At 47.5% G+C, this 26385-nt stretch overlaps 1 protein-coding gene across 1 annotated transcript in view; it reads right to left on the reverse strand.

The window, feature by feature from the left end:
• Positions 1–1297: 1297 nt before the first annotated feature.
• SLC5A5 (solute carrier family 5 member 5) overlaps positions 1298–26385 on the reverse strand; it is a 53265-nt gene continuing 28177 nt past the window's right edge. The window contains exons 5-14 of the mRNA XM_056844674.1: positions 25701–25855; positions 23910–24050; positions 16080–16209; positions 14728–14816; positions 12770–12882; positions 6453–6523; positions 5050–5136; positions 3844–4049; positions 2312–2415; positions 1298–1422 (exon numbers count right to left, since the gene is read on the reverse strand). Of these exons, the coding sequence (XP_056700652.1) occupies positions 1298–1422; positions 2312–2415; positions 3844–4049; positions 5050–5136; positions 6453–6523; positions 12770–12882; positions 14728–14816; positions 16080–16209; positions 23910–24050; positions 25701–25855 (1221 nt within the window). The remainder of the gene's footprint in view (positions 1423–2311; positions 2416–3843; positions 4050–5049; positions 5137–6452; positions 6524–12769; positions 12883–14727; positions 14817–16079; positions 16210–23909; positions 24051–25700; positions 25856–26385) is intronic.

Raw genomic sequence — 26385 nt, forward strand, 5'->3', positions numbered from 1 at the left:
GAGCACACATATTACTCCCATCCTGCAGGAACTTCAGTCACAGTTCTCTCAGAACTTTCTCAGCCCCACCCACCTCCCAAGGTGACTGTTGTGGGAAAAGGAAAGGAAGGAGATTGTAAGTTGGTTTGATTCTCCTTAAAAGGTTGAGAAAGTCGGCATATAAAAACCAACTCTTCTTCTTGAACACATGAAGCTGCCTTATACTGAATTAGATCCTTGGTCCATCGAAGTCAGTATTGTCTACTCAGACCAGCAGCGGCTCTCCAAGGTATCATGCAGGGGTCTTTCACATCACCTACCTGCCTAGTCCCTTTAACTAGAGATGCAGGGGATTGAACCGCGGACCTTCAGCATGCCAAGCAGATGCTCTAGCGCTGAGCCACAGTCCCTCCGTCTCCTGCTGCTCACCTGGATGGATTTATGGAGCCTTTATTTTCATTTACACAGTTGTATCCTGCTTTTCTTTACAGAGGTTATTCTTTAACTGGGGCTCCAACCTCTGGAGGCAGTCTCTCTCTCTGGAGTGGCTGAAGGAGGGAGGCTAAGCTGGGGGCACCGGCTCTCTTCGTACCCAAGGTTTCCCCCCACCCTCTTGCCCACCTCCGGCAATGCGGGGGCCAAGAAAAATTCTTCTTCTTCTTCTTCTTCTTCTTCTTCTTCTTCTTCTTCTTCTTCTTCTTCTTCTTCTTCTTCTTCTTCTTCTTCCTAACCCTATTGCATTATGTATTGAATGTCCCATTCATCGATTGTATTGACTCACTCTGTGTAATCCGCTTCGAGTCCCAGTGAGAAAGGCAGACTATAAGTAACGTAAATAAATAAATAAGTAAATAGGCACAAGATCGATCAGCTGGTGACTGTGCCATTGTGAATACACCACTCTGAATTTTTAAAAATCTTTTAATTTTTTTAAAAATGCACCGTCAATTTGTAAAACTTCCAAACGATCTTCATATTGTCTAGGATATACATATGGCGCTGTATGTAGGGTTGCCATGTCCCCCCAATTGGTGAGAAGTTTTTTGGGCAGAGCCTGAAAAGGGTGGGGTTTGGGGAGGGGAGGGACTTCAATGCCATAGAGTCCAATTGCCAAAGTGGCCATTTTATCCAGTTGAACTGATCTCTATCAGCTGGAGAACAGTTGGAGTAGCAGGAGATCTCCAACTAATACCTGGAGGTTGGCAACCCTAGCTGTATGAAATCTTTTAAAAGCCCGCTCAAAGAGAGAGGTCTGTGTTCAAATCACTTGTTGGAACCTTCCCCGACTACTTGTCTCCCCTCACAATATGCCCACACCTTACTTTCCCCCTCCGTTCACCTTGGCAAAAGGTTTCCTTGGCTCCTCTGGTGAGATGGAGGAGGTCTGCTTCATGACATCCCACCACAGGACGCCGGGCAGCTTGGTGCTTCTTTTTGAAGGGCCTGGAATAAAACCGGAGATGTTGAGGGAAGATGTCCACGCAGACCACAAACGGTTGACCTGCCAGAGTTTGAGCTTTGACAGCTGCCCCGCCAGTGGCCTTTCTAACTTGCAAAATGGCTCCATAGCTTCAGCTGTGAAGTTCTTTCAAGCACTCTGTCTCAGCCTGTCCATTTTCATGGGTGTCTCTGATGCAGTAACAGAGAATACAAGATGAGGCTATAGTGGGTGTCAAACATACTGCCTGTGAGCCGGACCCTTGAGAGCTCTTATCCAGCCCACAAGCCATATGAGGCAGCCGCCTCTTCCCCCTCCCGATCTGGGCTGGTGAGGCATGGCCCGGCCCAACCAAGTGACATTTATGCCATATCCAGCTAAGGTTGCCAGCTCTGGGTTGGGAAATACCTGGAGATTTGGGGGGTAGAGCCTGAGGAAGGCAGAGTTTGGAGAGGAGAGGGACTTCAGTGCTATAGAGTCCACTTGCCAAAGTGGCCATTTTCTCCAGGGGAACTGATAGGGTTGACGGTAGGGTTGCCAAGTCCCTTTTCGCCACTGGTGGGGGGCTTCTGGGGCAGAGTCTGAGGAGGGCGGGGTTTGGGGAGGGGAAGGACTTCAATGCCTAAGAGTCCAATTGCCAAAGCGGCCATTTTCTCCTGGTGAACTGATCTCTATCGGCTGGAGATCAGTTGTAATAGCAGATCTCCAGCCACCACCTGGAGGTTAGCAACCCTATATCTGGCCCTCGTAACGAATTAGTTCGACACCCCTGTTATAGATGTTTCCAAAGAGGGGGAAGGGATACTATACAGTTGAAATACGACCTTCTCCTTGAAATTCATTTCTAGCCGTGTTTTTTTTAGAGAAGTCTAACGCCCACACACCACCCAGTACCTGTTAGGCAGCTTGTCAGAATCCCTATGATGACCGTGCTCAGGGTTCCCAAGGCACCATAGTATAGGTATGATATGGCATAGAAGTCATCTGCAATGGCTAGCCTGAAAAGGAAGTGACATCATAAAGCACATGGGAAGTGGCCCAACAAAAGGGTTCCTAAAATTACAGCTGAGACGCTGTGAAGATGATCTCATCAAAAGCCATAATATGTATGAACAACAACAATCAATTATGCATATAGCACCATTTATTTATCAACTGGGCCCAATGGCTCCTCAGGGCTAGAGCAGATCACTGCGGCTTTTGGAAAGGCTGCCATGATGGATAGGGTTGCCAACCTCCAGATACTAGCAGGAGATCTCCTGCTATTACAACAGTTCACCTGGAGAAAATGGCCGCTTTGGCAATTGGACTCTATGGCACTGAAGTCCCTCCCCTCCCCAAACCCCGCTCTCCATGGGCTCCATGCCCAAAAAAACCTCCCGCCGGTGGTGAAGAGGGACCTGGCAACCCTAATGATGGATGCTTCTCTTTCGTTCACCAGGAAATCTACCCACAACCCTAGAAGAGAAAATGACTAAACTGAGGCTAAAATCTACCCACAACAATCTAGAGCCATACTGGTGTTGCTTCTGCCTTTCCCCAAGATCAATCTGTTTAATAGTACATTTCGCTCCCTCCACCCCAGTTTACCCTCACTTTTGGCTAAGAGTGACTGGCCGAAGGTCACCCAGCAAACCTCTATGGCAGACTACAGATTTCAACCTGGGTCTCCCAGATGCTGATAGCTGATAGGAAGAAAGTAAATTCCTTTGAAATGTGGTGTTGGAGGAGAGTGTTACGGGTACCGTGGGCTGCCAAAAAAACAAATCAGTGGGTTATAGATCAAATCAAGCCTGAACTGACCCTAGAAGCTAAAATGACTAAACTGAGGCTGTCATATTTTGGTCACATTATGAGAAGACAAGAGTCACTGGAAAAGACAGTCATGCTAGGAAAAGTTGAAGGCAGCAAGAAAAGAAGAAGACCCAACAAGAGATGGATTGATTCAATAAAGGAAGCCACAGCCCTCAATTTGCAAGATCTGAGCAAGGCTATCAAAGATAGGACATTTTGGAGGACTTTGATTCATAGGGTTGCCATAAGCGTTTAGTCATTTTAGCCTCAGTTTAGTCATCTTCACTTCTAGGGTCAGTTCAGGCTTGATTTGATCTATGACCCACTGATTTGTGTGTGTGTTTTTTTTTTTTTGGCCATCCATGGTATCCGTAACGCTCTCCTCCAACACCACATTTCAAAGGAATCCACTTCCTTCCTATCAGCTTTCTTCAATATCCAGCTTTCACACCCATACATAGGAATAGGATGGCATGAATTAACTTGATCTTGGTTGCCAGTGACACATCCTTACACTTCAGAATCTTTTCTAGCTCCTTCATGGCTGCCCTTCCCAGTCTCAATATTACCACTACCATTTAATAATAACTGAAAGAAATGTCACTTCCATCTCCCCCTTCCCCGTGTCTCACCTTTCCAAGGGTTCTGAGGTGTTTTGCGGGGGCAGCGGCCCAAACCCAATGGTGCCATTCAATCCCTCAGAAGCATTGTAGAGCGGGCAAAAGTCTCCATAGGATGGGAGAACACCCATAGTGGCAGGACTCGGTGGGTAGATGGTGCCCCCCACAGCTACCCAGAAGGAGATCACAAAGCCAACCCCTAGACCAGAGAAAACCCCCTAGAAGGACAAAAGAAACCACAGTTCACAGAGGATTAGAGCAGGGGTACCCAACCTTTTAGAGCCTGTGGGCATCTTTGGAATTCTGACACAGCATGGTGGGCAGAGGCAAAAAAATCGGTGCCACAAAATTGCTGCCACAGGAGGAAGACCCAGGCACAAAACGGCTGCTGCAGCTTATCTTGAGTCAAACAGTGAAGATCCTGCCCCCAAAGCAACATTTTTAAAAATCTGCACAGCCAAATCAAACTCCAATGGCCGATCAGAAGCCTTGCTGGGAAAAAGCCCCATCTAGCTCCACCCACTTACTAAAAACTCTTGGTGGATATCAGGAAAGATGTCAGCAGGTGCCATGGTTCAAAAGGGCACCCTGTTAGGAACCCCTGAATTAGAGAGTACAGCACTGGCTACCACCAATCTGCAGAGGTGTAAATTCATAGTTGCTAAACAACCTCAATTATCATCCACAATCCCAATTGTCCGCTCCATGTCAAATCTCTATCTTTGGATTTGAATGGTACCTAGGGGTCATTTTTTGGTATAAATTTAGGGCCTGATGCCTAAAAAAATACTTTGCAAATGTCTGAGCAGGTTGCTATGGGCACAGGGAGGCCCCAAGTGTCTCCACGGTGCATCCTCTTTAGGTTTGCCAACTTCCAGGTGGTGGCTGGAGATCTCCTGCTATTACAACTGATCTCCAGCTGCTAGAGATCAGTTCCCCTGGAGAAAATGGCCGCTTTGGCAACTGGACTCTATGGCATTGAAGTCCCTCCCCTCTGCAAACCCTCCTCAGGCTCCACCCCCCAAAATCTCCAGATATTTCCCAATCTGGAGCTGGCAGCCCTAATCCTCCTCCTTCCATAGGATTGCCAACCTCCAGGTACTAGCTGGAGAGCTCCTGCTATTACAACTAAGATCAGTTCACCTGGAAATCCTTCCAATACCCTTTTGTTGGACAACGAAGAAGATCATTCAACACACTCAAGTTGCAGGAACTCACCAATGTGTTGCAAGCTGGTATGAACATCCCCAAGATGAACGCTCCAAGCAGAGGGCCACTAATAACTCCCATGACAGTGAAGGAACCCTGTGGAGCAATAGAAAACAAGGCTGTCACCAGGGGTTGCCAACTCTGGGTTGGGAAATTCCTGGAGATTTGGGGGCGGAGCGCGGGGAGGGGATGGTTTGCAGAGGGGAGGGGCCTCGGTGGGGGTACAATGTAGAGTTGCCAACCTCCAGGTACTCTCAACAAATACAGTACCTATGCTGAAAATAACGAGGTTGTGAAAACAGCAGCACGAAGGCTCACAATAATGTAAATATTGTATTAATTGCTAATGAAAACAGTTGCTGAAGAACTTGGCAGTATAATTTTGGCAATATAATTATGAACAAAAAAGAAAAAGCATTACTTCATGCATATAATCAATTCAACACAAGTTAAGTACACCCAAAGCAAAATACATGTAAACGGGCAAGCTGCCCTCAAACAAAGTAAGAAAAATGTTCCACTAACAAGTGGTAAAGAGTTTCTGTGGTGCACTTGATATATCAAGGAAAGGATGAAGGAAGCCGAGACGACACCTCCGGTTTGGTATTCGTTTCGCATGTGCTTCTTCAGTCGGATGTTGCCATCATGTGAAAACTCTCATATGTCTTACAATTGACCCAGAGGGTTCATAGACCACAGGTTCTCATGTCCTTCAGCGAGGTTACCCCGTCCTCTGTCATAACCTTAGCATTCTTAGGGTTGCCAGTTCCAGGTTATGAAATACCTCGAGATTTTGGGGGTGGGGCTTGAGGAGAGCAGGGTTTGGAGCAGGGAGAGGCTTCATTGCCATAAAGTCAAATTGCCAAAGCAGCCATTTTCTCCAGGGGAACTGATCTCTGTCACCTAGAGATCAGTTGTAATAACGGGAGATCTCCATCCAACACCTGGAGGTTGGCAACCCTAAACAATCAGAACCACCCAATGAGAGGGAGTATATTCAAAGGGGAGTATATTCTTCATGCAGTAACTTATCAATTTATGGGATTTTCTGTGACCAGATGCATTCATGGCTACTGGCTTAATGGTGTTAAAAGGGGAGGATAGACCTGTAAAGTGTCTGTGATATAGAGCGGCAAACTCTAATCTGGAGAACCGGGTTCGATCCCCCACTCCTCCACAAGAAGCCTGCTGGGTGACCTTGGGCCAGTCACAGCTCTCTCTGAACTCTCTCAGCCCCACCTCCCTCCCAACATCTCTTGCCTTGAAAACCCTACAGGGCGCCCACAAGTCAGCTGTGACTTGACGGCACACACACACACACACATGCGAACAGGGCACGGTAATGCTTTCCAAAAATAGAAGGCTACCGACAGTGTTAGTGCATTTGCTACCTTTGCATGGGTAATGATTACCTGGAGCACACCACCTCCTAGTAACGAGGACAGCGCGGCGACGGTGATACATGACGTACCATAGATCAGGGCTAGAAATACAGAAGAATAAGAAGAGGTGGTTTTTAGACGCTGCTTTTCTCTACCTTTAAGGAGTCTGAAAGTGGCTTACAATCGCCTTCCCTTCCCCACCCCACAACAGACACCTTGTCAGATAGGTGGGGCTGAGAGAGTTCAGAGAGAACTGTGACTGGCCCAAGGTCATCCAGCAGGCTGCATGTGGAAGAGTGGGAAATCAAACCCAATTCGCCAGATTAGAGTCCACTACTCTTAACCACTACACCATGCTGGCTCTCTGCACCGTTCTACACTGGTTTTGAAACCTACCTTGTGAGGTAGGTGGGTAAGGTTGCCAGCTCCGGGTTGTGAAATACCTGGAGATTTTGGGGGCGAAGCCTGAGGGTGGGTTTTGAAGAGAGGAGGGACTTCAATGCCATGGAGTCCAATTGCCAAAGCGGCCATTTTCTCCAGGTGAACTGATCTCTATCGACTGGAGATCAGTTGTAATAGCAGGTTGAGAAACCTGGAGGCTAAGAAACCTATGCTGAAATAGTGACAACTGTATGAAAAAGGCAGCACGTGGCTCAAAAGATTAAAAAAATCATAAATAATAATAATAAAGATAACTGCAATTTTAATATAGAATTTGTATTAATTAGAATTAATACAAATTCTATATTAAAATTGCAGTTATCATTATCATTATTATTTATGATTTTTTTATCTTTTGAGCCACGTGCTGCCTTTTTCATACAGTTACCACCTGGAGGTTGGCAACCCTATAGGTGGGGCTGAGAGAGTTCGAAAAGAACCATGACTGGCCCAAGGTCACCCAGCAGGCTTCATGTGGAAGGGTGGGGAATCAAACCCAGTTCTCCAGATTAGAGTCCGCCACTCTTAAACACTACACCACGATGGCTATCATAACATAATTTCTTCCATCAAAAATGTGAAAAAAGCTGTGGGAGGGTTTTCATTGCAAAAAAGCCTGAACACTTTCTCCTATCCCCATACAACTGGAACAGTGGGAGGAGCAAATCCAGTGGAACTACATCCGTACCATTCCTGTAATCTCAGAACTGGCCCAGAAAATGTTTCCCGTGGTTATGCTAAGGGTCATAACAAGCCCTTTCGGCTCTGATGTCTGGAGCCACAGAGACATCCCACGGCAAAGAAGCCCAGCCTTAAACCCCCTTAATCAATTCACTCTAGGGTTGCCAGGTCCCTCTTTGCCACTGGCGGGAGGTTTTTGGGGTGATGCCTGAGGAGGGCGGGGTTTGGGGTGGGGAGGGACTTCAATGCCATAGAATCCAATTGCCAAAGCAGCCATTTTCTCCAGGTGAACCTATCTCTATCAGCAGGAGATCTCCAGCTACTACCTGGAGGTTGAGCAACCAAAATAAACACCACTGTACTGTTACCAAAAGTTAGGAAATAAGCACAGAGTATGGCTGAAGAAACTTACAATCACTATATGAAGCAAAGTGTATTAAAGTGCATGAGGTGACTATAAATAAATAAATAAATAAATGCATATATACAATTTCACTAAACAGTCCTTATATGTAGGAAATGGGGCTGAGGAAGAAATGAAACGATTGTCCCCCTGCAACAACAAATAGACATGAAGACATCGTTCCAGCTTCTACTTAAGAACTTTGATACTTGTACCTTTTGGACTGTTTAGTGAAATTGTATGTATGCATTTATTTATTTATTTATAGTCACCTCATGCACTTTAATACACTTTGCTTCATATAGTGCAGGGGTCCTCAAACTTTTTAAACAGGGGGCCAGTTCACTGTCCCTCAAACACTGTTGGGGGCCAGACTATAGTTTGAAAAAAATATGAACAAATTCCTATTCACACTACACATACTTTATTTGTAGTGCACAAAAATAAGAGAAACAATGCAATATTTAAAACGAAGAACAATTTTAATCAACATAAACTTATAATATTTCAATTGGAAGTATGGGCCTTCAAGCAGGGGATTATGCCTGCAATACTGACAAGCCAAAGAGGGCAGCACTCTTTTCTCATAAACGCTCCTGAAGTTGCCTTTACTGAACGAGACCCTTGGTCCATCAAAGTCAGTATTGTCTACTCTGACTGGCAGCAGCTTCTCTTTTACATCACCCACTACCTGACCCTTTTAGCTGGAGATGCGGGGAAATGAACCTGGGTCTTCTGCTTGTCAAGCAGGTGCTCTACCATGGAGCCCCCAAACAGGCTTGTGGACATTTCCCTGCTCAAGTTTGCTACAGTTTTTCCCCGGGATGAAGCCTGCCCCGTTTTAGCCTATCAAGACCCGAAGGCTCCGCTCCGTTGGGGAAACCTCGCCTGGCTGTTGAGCTACTGAGGGGGTGGGAAGGCAACCCCTGGCGGCTTGAGAGCAGGGCCAGACTCGCTCCGGGGCCAGCTCGGTTTCAATCCTGCGCAGGCTTCAATTCGGAAGAAAGTTCCACTGCAAAGTTCGGGGCTTCGCTTTCCAGTGAGGGTTGGCTGGGATCCCGAGGGGTCGTGTGGTGTTCCCTATTCCAACCCCTTCCCATCCAGGCTTTGCTTTCACGTAGGCACGCCTCGGCTCAGCCTCGAAACGGTGGTCCCTTCCATAGCCCAAAGTGTTGCGGTTGTTGGCATTTGCAAATGGGCGCCCCTCAGCTCTCGGGAATGCCTCCGCGCCAGTTTCCTCTCACACTCCCACCCTACCCGGGGCGCAGGCAGGAAGCCCGAACCGGCTGCCTGCGTGTCCTCCGGAGTTGCTGCCTGCTTTGGAGATCGTGCGCCAAGCGAGCCGCGCAGCGCCGGTGGGAGGTTGGACGGGGAGGGCAGCGACCCTCCCGGCCCTCTTCCTCCTCCTCCTCCCCCCCTGCTCCGGGGGGAGGTGGGTGCAGGGCGTCCGAGCTGGGAGCGCTTCGCCGGTCGCCGCCGCCTGCCTGCCCGCCCCCTCCAGCCGACAGCTGCCTGCCTGCCTGCCTGCCTGGCTCCCCCCCCCCCCCGCACCATGCCGGGGCTGCTGCTTGGGTGGCCCTCAGCCACTGCGCTCGGTGCAGCGCTCGGTGGGCTCCTCGGTGCAGCCGGCCGATGCCTGTTCTTCGCGCCCGCTCCGCAGCGATGAGGAGGCAGGGCAAGTGGCTGGAGTGCGGCACCACGGCCGCCCCGGGAGAGGGGCCCTCCCGTGTGTAGGGAGCTGGGAGGAAGTGACCGGTCGTCACTTCCTCCCAGCATTACCTTGCGGCTGCAATTTTTTTAAGGGGCCGGGTTCAGGACCCTGACGGGCCGGATCCGGCCCGCGGGCCGTAGTTTGAGGACCCCTGATATAGTGATTGTAAGTTTCTTCAGCCTTACTCTGTGCTTACTACCTGGAGGTTGGCAACCCTAATTCACTCCATATGGTCAGGTGACTCCCAGCAAGTTTCTGATTGGTCCTTCCCTCTATACATTTTGACATTTGCTTAGTCGGAAGTACCACTCAAAAGCTAGCTGCTGCACACTCCGTTGTAACGACGTTGCTCTTTATTCTGACCTGAACCAATCATTTCAATCATTTATTGATTACAGCCAAAGGCCAGCATAAAATATAAAATATACATCCTATGATAAAATTATACAGCTCCCGCTTATAGCATCTAATCCATCCTAATTAATCTGAAGGTTTGCCCATAAGGTCTTTGTTCTTCATAAATGGCTTCCATTTTCAGAAAACATAAGAGCAAATTTTTGCTACGGTATATGAAATATAAGTCACCCTGTCTTCCAATAGATATTCTACAAGGAGGCCTCAGAGGTGTAAGAGTATACAAATCAATTTGGCAAAGAAGCTCCTATTAGGAGAAGACCCTCAGCTTACGCTCCAAACTGCCAAGTTCTGCGCTGTTGCTATTAAAAAACGCAGAGCTTTATTAGAGAATGATAGTTAGAATATTTTACAATTTTATCAATTTTAATATGATAATTTTAACCAGGGGTTGCTTTTATTGACCTTACACTTTTATATGTACGGGCAGTCTGCAGGGCAAAACTATTGTGTCTGGAAACTTTGATGTGTTGGCACGTGATTGGTCAGTTAACAGTATTAATAAACTTGACTTGATATTCATAGAATCATAGAGTTGGAAGGTACCATCAGGGTCATCAAGTCCAACCCCCTGCACAATGCAGGAAATTCACAACTACCTCCCCCACCCACACCCCTAGTGACCAGAAGATGGTCAAGATGCCCTCCCTCTCATCATCTGCCTAAGGTCACAGAATCAGCATTGCTGACAGATGGCCATCTAACCTCTTCTTAAAAACCTCCAGGGAAGGAGAGCTTACCACCTCCCGAGGAAGCCTGTTCCACTGAGGAACCGCTCTAACTGTTAGAAAATTCTTCCTAATATCTAGATGGAAACTCTTTTGATTTACTTTCAACCCATTGGTTCTGGTCCGACCTTCTTGGGCAACAGAAAACAACTCGGCACTACCCTCTATATGGCACCCCCTCAAGTACTTGAACATGCTTATCACATCCCCTCTCAGTCTTCTCCTCTTCAGGCTAAACATACCCAGCTCCTTCAACCTTTCCTCAGGACTTGGTCTCCAGACCCCTCACCATCTTTGTTACCCTCCTCTGGACACGTTCCAGCTTGTCTACATCTTTCTTAAATTGTGGTGGCCAAAACTGAACACAGTACTCTAGTTGAGGTCTAACCAGAGCAGAGTAAAGCGATACCATCACTTTGCGTGATCTGGACACTATACTTCTGTTGATGCAGCCCAAGACTGCATTTGCCTTTTTAGTTACCGCATCACATTGCTGACTCATGTTCAGTGTTTGGTCTACTAAGACCCCAAAATCCTTTTCTCACACACTACTGCTCAGACAAGTCTCCCCCATCCTATAATTATGCATTTGATTTTTCCTACCTAAATGCAGAACTTTACATTTGTCTTTGTTGAAGCGTATTTTATTAGTTCTAGCCCACTTCTCCAGCCTGTCAAGATCATCCTGCATCTTGGCTCTGTCTTCTACCGTATTTGCTACCCCTCCCAATTTAGTATCATCTGCAAATTTAATAAGCATCCCCTCTATTCCTTCATCCAAATCATTTATAAAGATGTGGAACAACACAGGGCCAAGGAGGCCTCAGAGGTGTAAGAGTGTACAAATTGAGATAGGAGGGGAGTAATTAAACGATTTCTGGCATCATCATAATGTTCACAATGGAGCAAAATATGTGCTAGCGTCTCCACCATATCCATGGAACAAAAGCATTTGCTTGTCTCTCTTGAGCAATGAAGAAACCTTCCTGAAAGCACAGCAGACGGAAGGGCATTCTGACCTTAACAGCGTGCTGATCTACATTGCCTGCTGTTGGAGAAGGCAGGATGAGGAGAAAGAGCTGGGACTTGTAAAACCCAAAAGGGACCACCTGGTGCCAGGATCACTGATGCAAACGTCCCCACAGCGATTGCAATACCAGCTGGCACCAGCGTGTGGTGCAAAATGCACGGTTCACTTGCAAATCGGTGCACAGCCAATCGCATACCAAGTCTTGTGCATTTCATGTTCTATGGCACAGAGCTTTACAGAGACACCACCCTGGACAAAAGACTTCTCTACAAAGCTCGATGCACTGACTGATCCTCTACTAGTGTGCAAATTCTATTGTGCAACACTTTCCACATAGGGTTGCCAGGTCCCTCTGAGCCACCGGCAGGAGGTTGGGGGGAGGAGCCTGAATAGGGCGGGGTTTGGGGAGGGGAGGGACTTCAATTCCCTAGAGTCCAACTGTCAAAATGGCCATTTTCTCCAGGGGAACTGATCTCTATCAGCTGGAGGTCAGTTGTAACAGCAGGAGATCTCCAGCTAGTACCTGGAGGTTGGCAACCGTAGACACTGCCTGTGCCCCCACAAGAGGAGACAATGGTTTTTCTAGTCATTTTGTTAATGGAAAAGCCAAGGATGCATTCAGTGGATACTAATGAGTAGGTGATTTCTTTATGTCTGTGTGTGTGTGGGGGGGGGGGGGTAGGGTTGCCAAAGCAGCCATTTTCTCCAGGCGAACTGATCTCTGGTGATCAGTTGTAATAGCAGGAGATCTCCAGCTAGCACCTGGAGATTGGCAATCCTACTTCCCACCTTTCACATCATCTCGGTTACGTGTTTCATTCGTACAGGTTGTGTCCTGGCACGTCTACACAGAGAGAACAAAGGACAATCCTCAACCTTCCCAAACCCTGCTCCATTTCCAAGGGAAAGGATGACCCCTGCACTCCCGTCTTCACTCACAGAGCCCTTTGGAGATTCGGGTGAGTTTCCGCGGTGACAAGTTTGGCATAGAAGGCTTGATAAGGTCCTCCACGGTAACTGCAGCCATGGCATTGATGCTGGTCGAAGCCGTGCTGCGGGGAGGGGGGGAATCAGGCATGACAACCATCACTTATACTTTAAAGGGCATTTCAGCACCAATTGAGACACACACAACTCCCCTTCCAAGCATCAAATTTGTATCAGATAAGAAAAAGAAGAAGAAGAAGAGTTGGTTTTTATATGCCGACTTTCCCTACCACTTAAGGGAGACTCAAACCAGCTTACAATCACCTTCCCTTCCCCTCCCCACAACAGACACCCTGTGAGGTAGGTGGGGGATTCATGTGGAGGAGTGGGGAAACAAATCCAGTTCACCAGATTAGCCTCCACCGGTCATGTGGAGGAGTGGGGAATCAAACCCGGTTCTCCAGATCAGAGTCCACTGCTCCAAACCACTGCTCTTAACCACTACACCATGCTGGCTCACCATTAGTGGTTAGGGTTGCCAGCTCCGAGGTGGGAAATACCTGGAGAATTTGGAGGTGGAGCCTGAGGAGGACAGGGTTTAGAGAGGGCAAAGACTTCAATGCCATTGACTTCAATTGCCAAAGTGTCCATTTTCTCCAGGGCAACTGATCTCTATTGGTTGGACATCAGTTGTAATAGAGGAAGATCTCCAGCCACCACCTGGAGGTTGGCAACCCTATTAGTGGTGGTGGAAAGTGCCGTTAAATCACAGCCAATATGGCCACCTGGTACAGTTTTCAAGGCAAGAGACCTTCAGAGGTGGTTTGTCTGCCTCTGAATAGCGACCCTGGACTCCCTTGGTGGTCTCCCATCCAAGTACTAACCAGGGATGACCCTGCTTAGTTTCTGAGGTCTGACTAGCACAGGCTAGTCTGGGGGCATCCAGTTTGTCAGCAGAGTCAGAAAGATAAAAAGCTTTTCATCGTGAGCACGCAGAGCCCATATGGGAAACTGGAAAGTTTGGATTGGAAATCCACAGCCCCAAAATTTGATAAAATCCCAAGTGGACGTCCACACAGCCACTAGTGTTTCTGTATGGGGTGCTTTAAACACAACCTGGTTGCATTGCAAGCCTTTCTCCACCTGGAGCTTGCTGAAGATGAAAGTACAGGTTGAGCTTCCCTTATCCGGACTGCTTGGGGCCAGAAGTGGTCCACGTTTCGGATCTTTCCGTATATGGGAATATTTTGGAATTTTTGCATATACGTAATGAGATATCTTGGGGGTAGGACCCAAATCCATTTATGTTTTATGTACACTTTATACACATAGCCTGAATGTAATTTTAAACATTATTCTTAATAAATTTGTGTACATGGAACTATCAGAAAGCAAAGGTGTTAACAATCTCACCAGAATACCTGTATCACCTGTTAAACAAGAGCTACAACAAACAAACAACAAACTAACAACAAACTAACAACATCAGGCTTCCAGTCTCCACCTACAATGTAGTGGACACTGTATTTTATTAGATGAGAGGAAACACTGAAAGCAGGCAGCACGGCTCTGCCCGCATGCCGGTTCGAAGGGTCCAGTTTTCGAATCAGTCCAGCTATGGAACGTCTGGATAAGGGATACTCAATCTGTACAAAATAAGCTCCCAACCTCAGCTTTCTAAAGAAAATATTGTGTCAATTGACCCTGAGTCTTTAAAAAACAACACTCAGTTCGGATGAAGCCACCTTATACTGAGTCAGTCCATCATCCCATTAACGTCAGTATTGTCTTCTCAGACTGGCAGTGGCTGTCCAGGGTCTCAGGCTGAGGTCTTTCACATCACCTACTATCTGATCCTCTCTAACTGGAGATGCAGGGGATTGAACCTGGGACCTTCTGCATGCGAAGCAGAAGCTCTGTCACTGAGCCACAGCCCTTCCCCTTTCATTCCCTTGTTAATCCTGACTTACCTCAACGTCCCACTGTATGCACAGGCCAGGAAAAGGCCAGGAACCCCTGGGTATTTCTCAAAGATGTCCAAGACCAAATAAGGCATGTACTGAAAGAGAAGGAGAAGACAAGTGAATTTTAGAGAAAGGCCAAGATAAAGGAGGAAGGGAGGGTCCTAGAGAAGAAGAGGAGGAGGAGGAGGAGGAGGAGGATTTGGTATTTATATACCAACTTTTTCTCCCTTTCAAGGAGAATCAAACCGGCTTACAATCCTCCTTCCCTTCTCCCCACAACAGACACCTTGTGAGGTAGATGGGGCTCAGAGAGTTCTGAGAGAGAACTGTGACTAGCCCAAGGTCACCCAGCTGGCTTCCTGTGGAGGAGTGGGGAAACCAACTCGGTTCACCAGATTAGCGTCCACTACTCATGTGGAGGAGTGCAGAATCAAACCTGGTTCTCCAGACTAGAGTCCCCCACACTTAACCACGATGCCACACTGGTCATGTGGACAAGTTAATCAGCAGCACCATGCCAATGTAAAATACTACTTGGAATTTGTGCCTAGGAAAAGTATCTAGAGGAATGTCAGGATATGTTTGCATAACCAGGCTGCACATCTGGATATTGCATATCCATTGCGCTACAGCAGTTTATGCACAACTGGATTCTCCTGTGTGGACAAGCCAATCAAGTCACAAATGGGTGCTATTGTGTAAATGCTGCAATGTCGAACGATGGGCGGACCCACCCCTGGTTTGCTCCGTAGAACAGAATGCTGCCAGGTGCACCCCCGACCTTGGGCAAATGTCCACACATCAGGAGTCGCAGGGCTAGGTTCATTGGTGCACGGCACAAATTTAATGGCTTGTTTCTCCAATGGCCAGCTGGAAAGAGTTGATCTTGAAACATAACATCCATCTTGCCACTCTGCCCAACCTCCTTCTAACTTCAGTGGCTCTTCTGGAGCTAGGGTTGCCAACCTCCAGGTGGTGGCTGGTCCTGCTATTACAACTGATCTCCAGGCGACAGAGATCAGTGCTCCTGGAGAAAATGGCCGCTTTGGCAACTGGACTCTATGGCATTGAAATCCCTCCCCTCTCTAAACCCCGCCCTTCTCAGGCTCCGCCCCCAAAATCTCTAGGTATTTTCCGACCTGGAGCTGGCAACCCTATCTGCCATGCTGGCGGAAGGGCAACTTAAGTTGCAGGGATGCTCTTTGGCCTTCAAACTTTGCTGAGCACAATGGCAAGATACATGCTGATGTTTTCCCCCCATACTGCTTTGCAAGCCCTTCTCCACAGTAAGCAGTTTCTTTGGACGCTTCGAACCCCCTGCCCCTATCCCAGGCAGGTTAAACCAACCTGGAGAGTACCTGATCAGGTGCAGAGATGTGTCCTGCCAAGAGAGGATCGCAGTCCTTGTAAAGAGCAAACATCACAATGCCACAGGCCACGGCACTGGAGACTATGAAGAAGAGGCCTATTTGATTGACCAGGAGAGCTCTAGGGGTGGGGAGAGAAAGGGGAAAGAGGCAAAGAGAAGGAGAACGGAAAGGGGAGAGGGATTAATGCAAGGCAAGAAAATATTTTCCCCTTGGCAAACCTGCTCAATATTCTTTACAAGTGGCCTTAAGGTCAGGCCTGAAACACACACAGTAAAAAAAAAGCAAGAGTCCAGAAGCACCTTAAAGAGTAACAAAATTTCTGGCAGGGTATGAGCTTTTGTGAGCCACAGCTCACTTCTTCAAATACACACACACAACACATACTCAGCCACTGAGAGCCAGTGTGGTGTGGTGGTTAAGAGCAGTGGATTCTAATCTGGAGAACCAGGTTTGATTTCCCGTTCCTCCACATGAAGCCTCCTGGATGACCTAGTCACAGGTCTCTCTGAACTCTCTCAGCCTCACCTACCTCACAAGGTGTCTGTTGTGAGGAGGCGAAGGGAAGGTGATTGGAAGAAGAAAAAGAAGAAGACTTGGTTTTTATATGCCAACTTTATTACTTAAGGGAAAATCAAACTGGCTTACTATCCCCTTACCTACCCCTCCCCATGACAGACACCCTGGGAGGTAGGTAGGGCTGAGAAAGTGCTTAATAGAACTGTGACTAGCCCAAGGTCACCCAGCTGGCTTGTGTTGAGGAGTGGGGAAACCAACCCAGTTCACCAGATTAGCAACCCCAAGTAGAGGAGTGGGGAATCAAACCCGGTCCACCGCCCCAAACCACCGCTCTTAACCCAATTGTAAGCCGCTTTGAGACGCCTTCAAGGTAGAGAAAAGCAGCATATAAAAACCAACTCTTCTCCTTCTTCTTCTTCACTGCCTTGTCCCCAAAACACTCTTAGCGGAATCTGAATTCTGCAGTGTGTATTTTTATAAAGTGGTCTTCCCCTTCCCTAAACTACTTTGAATAAAATGGCAGGCAAGTAGTGTGCTGGGGGGAGGGGGGAAAAGAGTGTATAGAGTGTGAAATTTTAAAGTAGGGGTTACTTCCATATAAGAATGATTATGGAAACCCGCAGGGAACGAATTCATTTGTACGCTCTTCATGCGCAACCACATGTAGGTTGCAGATTCATTTCTAGGACAGGAGGTCTTCCAAGATTCCAGACTCCTCATCGGGCCCGTCCTTGCAGCTGGCGGCCCCAGATTACCTTCAACCCGCTTCACGAGGGGGCCTGGACCAGGACCAGCCTAGCCTGCTGCGCTGAGAGCTGAGTGCATGCTCTGGAGCTGGGCGGAGCGCCAGAAAAAACACTGGAGGGAGCTCGAGAGTTATCTGGTTTGGCGAGAAGCACAACCTGAGTGCACGGATTTGTCTAGGGTGGAAAGGCAAAGGAACACATGCGCTGCGGTGTCTGTGGCACGCAGCCCGGAGATGCTACTGTCGTGCCTGCATGAATCACCTTCAGACATACCAGCATCTGACACGCTTACACGTCTGCTGTAAGCAGAAGTGTCACGGTCTCTGACATAATTATGGTATTTTGTGTACATGTGCAGAATTAATTCCATATAGAGCTTGAACATAACATACAAACTGAACCACAAAACTGCAGTAATGAAAAGACTGGCATCAGCTTATAAAATGCAAATGTGTTTAAAATAAGCTGACTGAATCCTTTCAGGAAATAATTATTTTACCCTGGTCTTATCCTTAAAGGGAAAAGAACAGAGTTACCTTTTACCATCTACTAGAAAGATGTATCTGGAATTTCCCTTCCTAACTCAGCTACCAGCTGTCAGCTGTTTATATCTTAAGAACAGAAAAATCCTGCTATCTTATAGCCTCATATCTCAAGAGCAGAAAAATCATTACTTTTTGTAAATCTTGCTGAAGACTATATTTTCTACTAATCAGATGGTTGCATGTTACAATGTAAGCAATAATTGTGTTTTTATGATCTAAAGGTGTTTTATCCCCGACTCCAAAGGTGCAAAAGTGCACCCATATGCCAGATAACACTGAACTGAAGTGTATATAAGACAGAGCAAGATAGCCAGTACTTCAGAGTGTCATTGCTGGCAGACTGCAGCTGTCTGATGTAACATTTCTCCATCTCAGAGGCCTGAGATGTAAAACATTGAGACTCTGATCCTTGCGTGGACAGCAGTTCTCTGAGGTATCTTGAAGTATCAAGATCTGGATAGTTCAACATATCTTACTTACAGTCTTCTTGTGAGACTGCTCTATTCCTAGAAGAGGATAGAGACCCTTAGAATTCCTATCCTTTGAATGGGAATCTAAGTGCAGTGATCTTTCCAGATATTGGAACACTGAGAGTCCATTGGATTTATGGATTCTTACAAACTAAACCTATTTGGCTTACCAATGCTAAAGAGCATTCTGAACACAGGGCTAATAGCTAGACCTCTGAGATAGTGTCAGAAAGTCCTCTACTTAACAGAGGGACTTCTGAACCTCCTCAGAGCAAAAGACCAGAGATGTTCCTGAAGTGAAAGGAGACTCTCTGTACTCTGTGAGACATGCACAATGCTCATACATTGTACAGTGCATACACAGATTTGAACCATAGGTTCACATACAAAACTCTCTACAGCCAGAGAGACTTTAAACAGCTTTAAGCTAACACATAGCATAACAATTTAACACATTTATATACTCAGCATTGCTGTCTAAAACTAAAAAGAACATGCATAGCATGTACATAAACAATGCCTGATCTTAATGATGATCAGAAGTCTTCTTCATAAGTTAAGAATATTAATAGAAGTCTTTAAAGGATTCAAGACTTAGAAAATACAGATACTCTGGGATAACTTCATATGTTCTCATAGAGCTTAGATTCTTAAAGGACTACAGATGACACAGCAAGGTATAGTGTGTCTTCTGTACTGAAATATTATGATGTTTTGAATGATTTAAGTTAGGATGCTTCTAACCAAATCCGCCGCCGCTGCTGCCTCGCAGAAGGCGCGCTGGGATGGGGTGGGGTGGGCGGGAAGAAACCGCCACCGCTGCCACGCAGAAGGCGCGCTGGGATGGGATGGGATGGGGTGGGATGGGGTGCAGTGGGGGGAAAGAAACCGCCGCTGCTGCCGCCACGCAGAAGGTGCGCTGGGATGGGATGGGGTGGGGGGAAAGAAGCCACCGCCACTGCGCAGAAGGCTTGCTGGTGTGAGGTGGGATGGGATGGGATGGGGTGGGGGGGAAGAAACCGCCGCCGCCACCGCGCAGAAGGCGCACTAGGGTGGGATGGGGTGGGGGGTTAAGAAACCGCCGCCGTGCAGAAGGCGCGCTGGGATGGGATGGGGTGGGGTGGAAAGAAACCGCAGCCGTGCAGAAGGCGCGCTGGGGTGGGATGGGGGGGAAGAAACCCCCGCGGGGAAGGCGCGCGGGGAGGCGGCAGCCCCCTCCCTACGCGCAGGAGGCCCCGCAGGCCGTTCCCAGGCCGCAGGGAAGGCGCGCGGGCAGGCGGCGGCGGTAAGTCCCCCCCTCCCTCCACCTACCATATTGACCCGCGTATAAGCCTAGTTGGGCTTTTTCAGCCCTTTTTTGGGCTGAAAAACTCGGCTTATACGCGAGTATATATGGTAATGTAAATAAATGTGTTTTTATTATACTTCTACTCTTGTCCAGTATTATAAATTTATTGGCGTGTTCAAGAGATGTTCTAGGAACCATAACAAGTTTCTAGGAACCGTTGATTCCAGTCTAGTGGTGTCTCACTGAATAAGATAACATATTCCTTCTCAGGAAGGGGTCCTTTCTAAGAGTGTAGGCACTTAATGGCCCGAACTGCGACAGAAGCCTCTGACTTGCAAAAGGTGCTGACAAGCGGGAAAGCCGCTTCCCTCCCCCTTCGCTCCCCCTTCCCGTCTATATTCCAACAGCCAGCTCACCCTCCCTTTCCGTGTCAGTAACTAGTTTGCACCAAAGTACACACACACTCACATTCCAAGGGCTGGTAAAGTTGCTCCTTCCCCCTCCCCTTCACAATAAAGTTTTCGCTTTCAAGGGAACGCTCTGAACTCGATAGAACAGGCTCTATTCATAAATGTTGCAAAGAGAATACACGCATGAGCTTTGGCAAAGCTAGGATTGCCTGCTCAGAAAATGTATCTTCTGCTGTTGGAATGTGAAAAGTCTATATAATCTTTTGCTGTTGCTCTGCCTCAGTGTGAGACTGGATCTTAGTCCCCGTTGGCTTCGGGTCCTGCTTTCACCCAGCTATGGTGTATTGATCAATAAAACTGGCTGTAAGTTCAAACCCACCTCCTTCCCTCATTCTTTTATTGGATTCTATGAGAATTGGGGAGCACATCACTACAAGCCTTGGAAGCAACTGATCAGATAATGCACCAAAACCACAACATGGAGAAATAAATCACGCCAGTGGCACCGTGCATATCCAAGTCACACGAGGCTGTTCTATCAGATGTGTACTCTTACATAACTTAAAGACTCAGGGCGAGAGGTAACCTGTGTTGTCTCACTCATCTTAACAACTATTTCAACCCACCCTTTAGAGGTGGAGGATGAGCAAACACGAGTGATGGGTCAGGACTAGGGTTGCCAGGTGCCCGCTGGAGGCAGGCAAACCCCCGGCCATTTATCCCTCTGCCTGCCGACCACCTGAGGGTCTGCGGGCAAATGTGCATGCGCGCATGCATACCGCGCGCAGCACTTCCAGTGTAGAACCGGAAGTTCCACCTCACAAGGGGCCTTTACCTCTTACTTTGAGAGGTAAAGGGCCGCTTTACCACTCAAACGAAGAGGTAAAGGCCCCTTGCGAGGCGGCACTTCCAGTTCTAAACCGGAAGGGCTGTGTGCGCATTGGGTGCGTGAGCACGCTCACACACATGCTTACAAAGAAAACCCTCCCACCAGAGGAGAGGAGGCACCTGGCAACCCTAGTCAGGACTGGATGTTTCCAGGGCCAAAATGGGATTTTGGACCGGAAACACTATTGAATTTCATAACTGGTTGGATTGGGATATCCTTCTTCAGATCTTGCTGTACGAACTGAACCCGTAGGCCTCTTATTTTCCTCGCGCATAACATTTCCTCTAAAAATGCGCTATTTTCTAGCAATCTTCATGCATCAATAAATCAGCATACATCATGCTTATATATGGCATCGTCCATATATGTCAAGCTAAAATCGCAGTGCAAAAAGAAAACACACAAAGGATGACTACGAAAATGAAAAGACTGAGACCGTTCACTATGAGTAGGGTTGCCAGGTCCCTCTTAACCACGGGTGGGAGGTTTTGTGGCAGAGCCTGAGGAGGGCAGTTTTGGGGGAGGGGAGGGACTTCAATGCCATAGAGTCCAATTGCCAAAGCGGCCATTTTCTCCAGGTGAACTGATTTCTCTCGGCTGGAGATCAGTTGTAATAGCAGGAGATCTCCAGCTACTACCTGGAGGATGGCAACCCTAACTATGACAGTGTATGGAAACAAAGAGAAATTAAATATTCATATTTGCCCCAAACTAATTTAGATCCAAGGATGTGTCTTTTCCATCCAAGTCCAGTCTAGGGCTGGTCCAAGGAACCTTGTCACCTCAAGCAAGGTACACCCATCACCTCCTGGGCCCACACTGCCACCAGCTGGTTCCACCAGTTTTACCATGGGGCTTTTGCTGGGATCCAGCTGGTGGCAGTGCAGGCTCAGGAAGTAGGGTTGCCAGGTTCCTCTTTTCCACTGGTGGGAGGTTTTGGGGGCGAAGCCTGAGGAGGGCAGGTTTTGGGGAGGGGAGGGACTTCATTGCTATAGAGTCCAATTACCAAAGCGGTCATTTTCTCTGGGTGAACTGATCTCTATCAGCTGGAGATCAGTTGTAATTAGGGTGGCCGGGTCCCTCTTCTCCTCTGGCAGGAGGCTTTTGCATGTAAGCGCATGTGCGCGTGCGCGTGTGCGCTAACGTACGCGCGTCATTTCCAGTTTAGAACCGGAAGTGCCGCCTCGCAAAGGGCCTTTACCTCTTAGTTTGAGTGGGAAAGCAACCCTTTACCACTCAAACTAAGAGGAATAAGGCCCCAAACTAAGAGGAATAAGGCCCCCTGGTGGAACCTCCGGTTCTAAACCAGAAGTGGCACTTGCGGTATGCATGCACGCGTGCACATTTGCCAGCCGACCCTCAGGTGGTCGGTGGCAGAGAGGTCAATTGCAGGGGGTTTGCCCGCCACCAGCAGGCACCTGGCAACCCTAGTTGTAATACCAGGAGATCTCCAGCTAGTACCTGGAGGTTAAGAGAGAGGGCAGCACGAGGCTCAAGACTAAAGATGAAAAATATATATATAAGTAATGAAGGACCAAAGTTATACTTTATTCATCAACAAGCAAAAAATAAAGCAAAAAGGAAATTTACTCGAGAGTAATGTGTTACAGCACCTGGAGGTTGGCAACCCTATAAGGAAGGGCTGTCAGTCCCCTCCCGCACCACTGATGGCTTGGAGCGGAATGAGCCCCTGCCGTGCATCAGCACCCTCCTGACTGTGCTGCCTCCCATGCGGCTGCTGGAGGGGTCTGTCTGGAGAATTAGCCCCAGTTCACCATGTGAGTAAGGAGGCTGCAGTAAAATGTTGGTATGCCCAAAGGATGGCCCCACTGAGGGGAAGAAAAGCAGCTGGGAAGGGGGGATTTTGAACAGGAAAACAAGGTAAAGGTTAAAATCCATTCTCCCCACACACACGCACACACATACTGGCCTTCCCTTTTTAAATCACCACCCTGATGGCTTCCACTGCATAAACTGTTTTCAAAAGCGGTGAAAAGGGGAGACGCTGTTTAGCCCTTAGATGGTTTTAAAGGGGGATCAACAAATTCATAGAGGAGGAGAGGTTTATCAATAGCTAGTACCAATGGTAGCTCAATGGAACCTCCATGATCCAAGGCACTCTACCTCTGCATAATAGTTCCTGGAGCAGGCAAACAATAGGGGAAGGCTATTACTGCAGTTTATTATTTAGTGAATTTCCAGACTGCCTCCACTCAAAAGTCCTCACAGTAGTTTACACCAATTTGGTTTATAAAATCAATATTAAATTAATACTGAAGAAGATAGTGGACCAGAGGGATTTTCTCAGTCTAATCCAGCAGGACCCTTTTCTGTTTTACACTTTTATTATACATACTATGCTTTTTAAAAAAAAAATCTTTTATTTTTGTAAATCAACCTCAATGTCATAGTGGGTGTAAGTGAACATAAGACCCTTAAGAAAGGCCATGCTGGATTAGACCAAGGCCCATCTAGTCTGTTCACACAGTGGCCAACCAGGTGCCTCTAGGAAGCCCACAAACAAGATGGCTGCAGAAGCATTATCCTTCCTGTGTTCCAAAGCACCTAATATAATAGGCACGCTCCTCTGATCCTGGAGACAATAGGCATGCATCATGACTAGTATTCATAAGAACATAAGAAAAGCCCTGCTGGATCAGACCAAGGTCCATCAAGTCCAGCAGTCTGTTCACACAGTGGCCAATCAGGGGCTACTAGGAAGCCCACAAACAAGATGACTGGGGCAGCACCGTCCTGCCTGTGTTCCACAGCACCTAATATATTCGGCATGCTCCTCTGATCCTGGAGAGAATAGGTATGCATCATGACTAGAATTCATTTTGACTAGTAGCCATGGATAGCCCTCTCCTCCATGAACTCCCCTTAAAGCATTAAAGTTGGCATTAAGTACAACATTAAAAACATATCCTTCTTCTTCCAGCCTTCTGACTCACAGTTTTGCCTCCTTCTCGGTTTTGCAGGCCACGTAGCGCTGGACTTGGGCTTGATTCACACCATACATGGAAAGCCAAACCATTGTCCCACCGAAAATAAATGTCCAGAAAGTGTAACGGCTCCGGGGATCAGGATTGAAACTACATTTGGGAAAGGGAGGAAGAAAGAGAGACATGAAAAGTGTAATGGAAGGCCCCCAAATCAATCCATATTTATGGTTCCCAGAACAGACCCAGAATTTCATGGGATGGAGCCTGGTAACTCAAGGGCGGGGCAGAACAGGGGCAGAGCATGGGGTAACTGGTGGCTTTAAAAAAAGAAATCTCAAGCTTTTTCTTCCAGCCAGGCTCTAGCAAAGAGTTCAGTCTTCCTCACAAGTAGGCAGAGGCCATTTATGCTTGGTAATTAGCAGCGCGTTCCAGGCTGAAGTGCCCCACATATTTGAGTTTTTCATGCTGAACCATCATTTAGGAAGTGACTACGAAGCCGGCGCATACCTGCTTCGCATTTCTTAAGAACCCCCTTAACGCGACCTTTTGTGTTTGCTCCACCCCTGCCTCGAAGAATCCCCTCAAGGAAGCACGCAAAATGAAAGCCATGCATTAGCTATGGAAACGCTGGTTGACTAATAGAAGGAATGAAGGAGCAGGCGAGTGTGGGGGTGGAATTTCTCCTTTTGCGTTGGGACCATGAATAGGCATTTTAATGGTCGCATTTTTAAAAAGATCTTTGAGCAAGCATCAAAATTGATTCTGCATCAATGGCCAGAGAGAGGGATCGAAAAAACATGGAAACCCCCCCCCTTTGAAAAGGGGGTTGTTATTTAAACCGAGCCACACCTTTGAAAAAATGGGGGAAGAAGGAACCAGGAGACTCTGCCGTATTTCGTCGCTTATCCATATATGAAGGTTGATCCTCTGCATTAGGCGATGTTTAGCATGTTACATATTTGGATCTGATTGCATTGTGAGGAAGAGTTGGCTCAGGAAGAGACATTCCCTGACATGCATCCAGCAGCAGATTAGGAAATAATGGTGGAAAATTGCACACAAACAAGTAGCCACGATGACATAGCGAATGATAATAATGGGGGAGTCAGGTACTAAATATGCAAGACAAACAATTTATCAACTGGTACCCAACTATGGTATGAAATTTCATACCATAAATTGGGTAAAGGTAAAGGTCCCCTGTGAAAGCACCGGGTCATTCCTGACCCATGGGGTGATGTCACAACCCGACATTTATTAGGCAGACTTTGTTTATGGGGTGGTTTGCCAGTGCCTTCCCCAGTCATCTTCCCTTTACCCCCAGCAAGCTGGGTACTCATTTGACCGACCTCGGAAGGATGGAAGGCTGAGTCAACCTTGAGCCGGCTACCTGAAACCAACTTCCGTTGGGATCGAACTCAGGTGATGAGCAGAGCTTGGACTGCAGTACTGCAGCTTACCACTCTGCACCACGGGGCTCTTCCATAAGGTACCAGTGGATAAATTGTTAGTATGACATAGTGGGCAGAGCATTGACTTGGCATCTGGACACCCTGCCTTGAAATCCCCACAAACCCTAGTGGTCACTGCCCTGAGCTCCTTGGGGGAAGGATAGGATAACGGCGCACTACGCAGAAGGGCAGAGAGACATGGAAATGTGCACCAGAAAAGAGAGGGAGCATATTGTGCAGATATATCTGCCCCCAGACACATACAACGCAACATGGCAACTCTGCAGCGAAAATTCCAATTCATGAAAATTCAGGGCAGAATGAATTATGACGGCAGGTAAGAATGTACTCATCAAAGTTGATCCTGGAGTGGTTATACGCGATGCCCAAGACTTGGCCTGGCCCTCCAACCATGAGCGTCCCCTGGATCACGATGGCGATGAAGCCCGAGAGCATGACAAAAACTTGGAAAACATCTGTCCAGATAACAGCTTTCATTCCACCCTGAAAAGCAGAAGGGAGCCTTAGAGAAACTTGAAAGCCAGCGTGGTTTCTCTCACAATAAGCACTACAAGTAAGCCAATTACAAAGCAGCATTTAAGGGGCGGGACTTGATTTGAGCTTGGAGACTGCTGGTGAACAGATTTCCAACAGGAAAGTGTGGGTCCAGCAAGCAACGAACCTCAGGTAAAACTCCCATGCATAAATGACCTATGTTTCCAAGAAAATATCTCCGAGTGACGCTCTTCTGCTTTTAATCAGAGGGGCTGTAGCTCAGGAGCAGAGCACACACTTCACACAAATAAACTCCTACATGCAATGCCAGCCATCTTGAACGAGCATCGCAATCAGAAGGTAGAAGAATCTCTGCTTGACGCCCTGAGAAGCTGCTGCCATTCAGAAAACACTGGGGTTGATAGACTAAAGGACTGACCTAGAAGAAGGCAGCTTCCTATGTTCGTGTGAACCCATCAAGAATGGAAAGGGAATATGTGTTATGGTTTTCAGAACAGATGCCTGATGGAGTGGGGTCA

This window comes from Euleptes europaea, chromosome 2 (genome assembly GCF_029931775.1).
Source record: "Euleptes europaea isolate rEulEur1 chromosome 2, rEulEur1.hap1, whole genome shotgun sequence".
NCBI lineage: Eukaryota > Metazoa > Chordata > Lepidosauria > Squamata > Sphaerodactylidae > Euleptes > Euleptes europaea.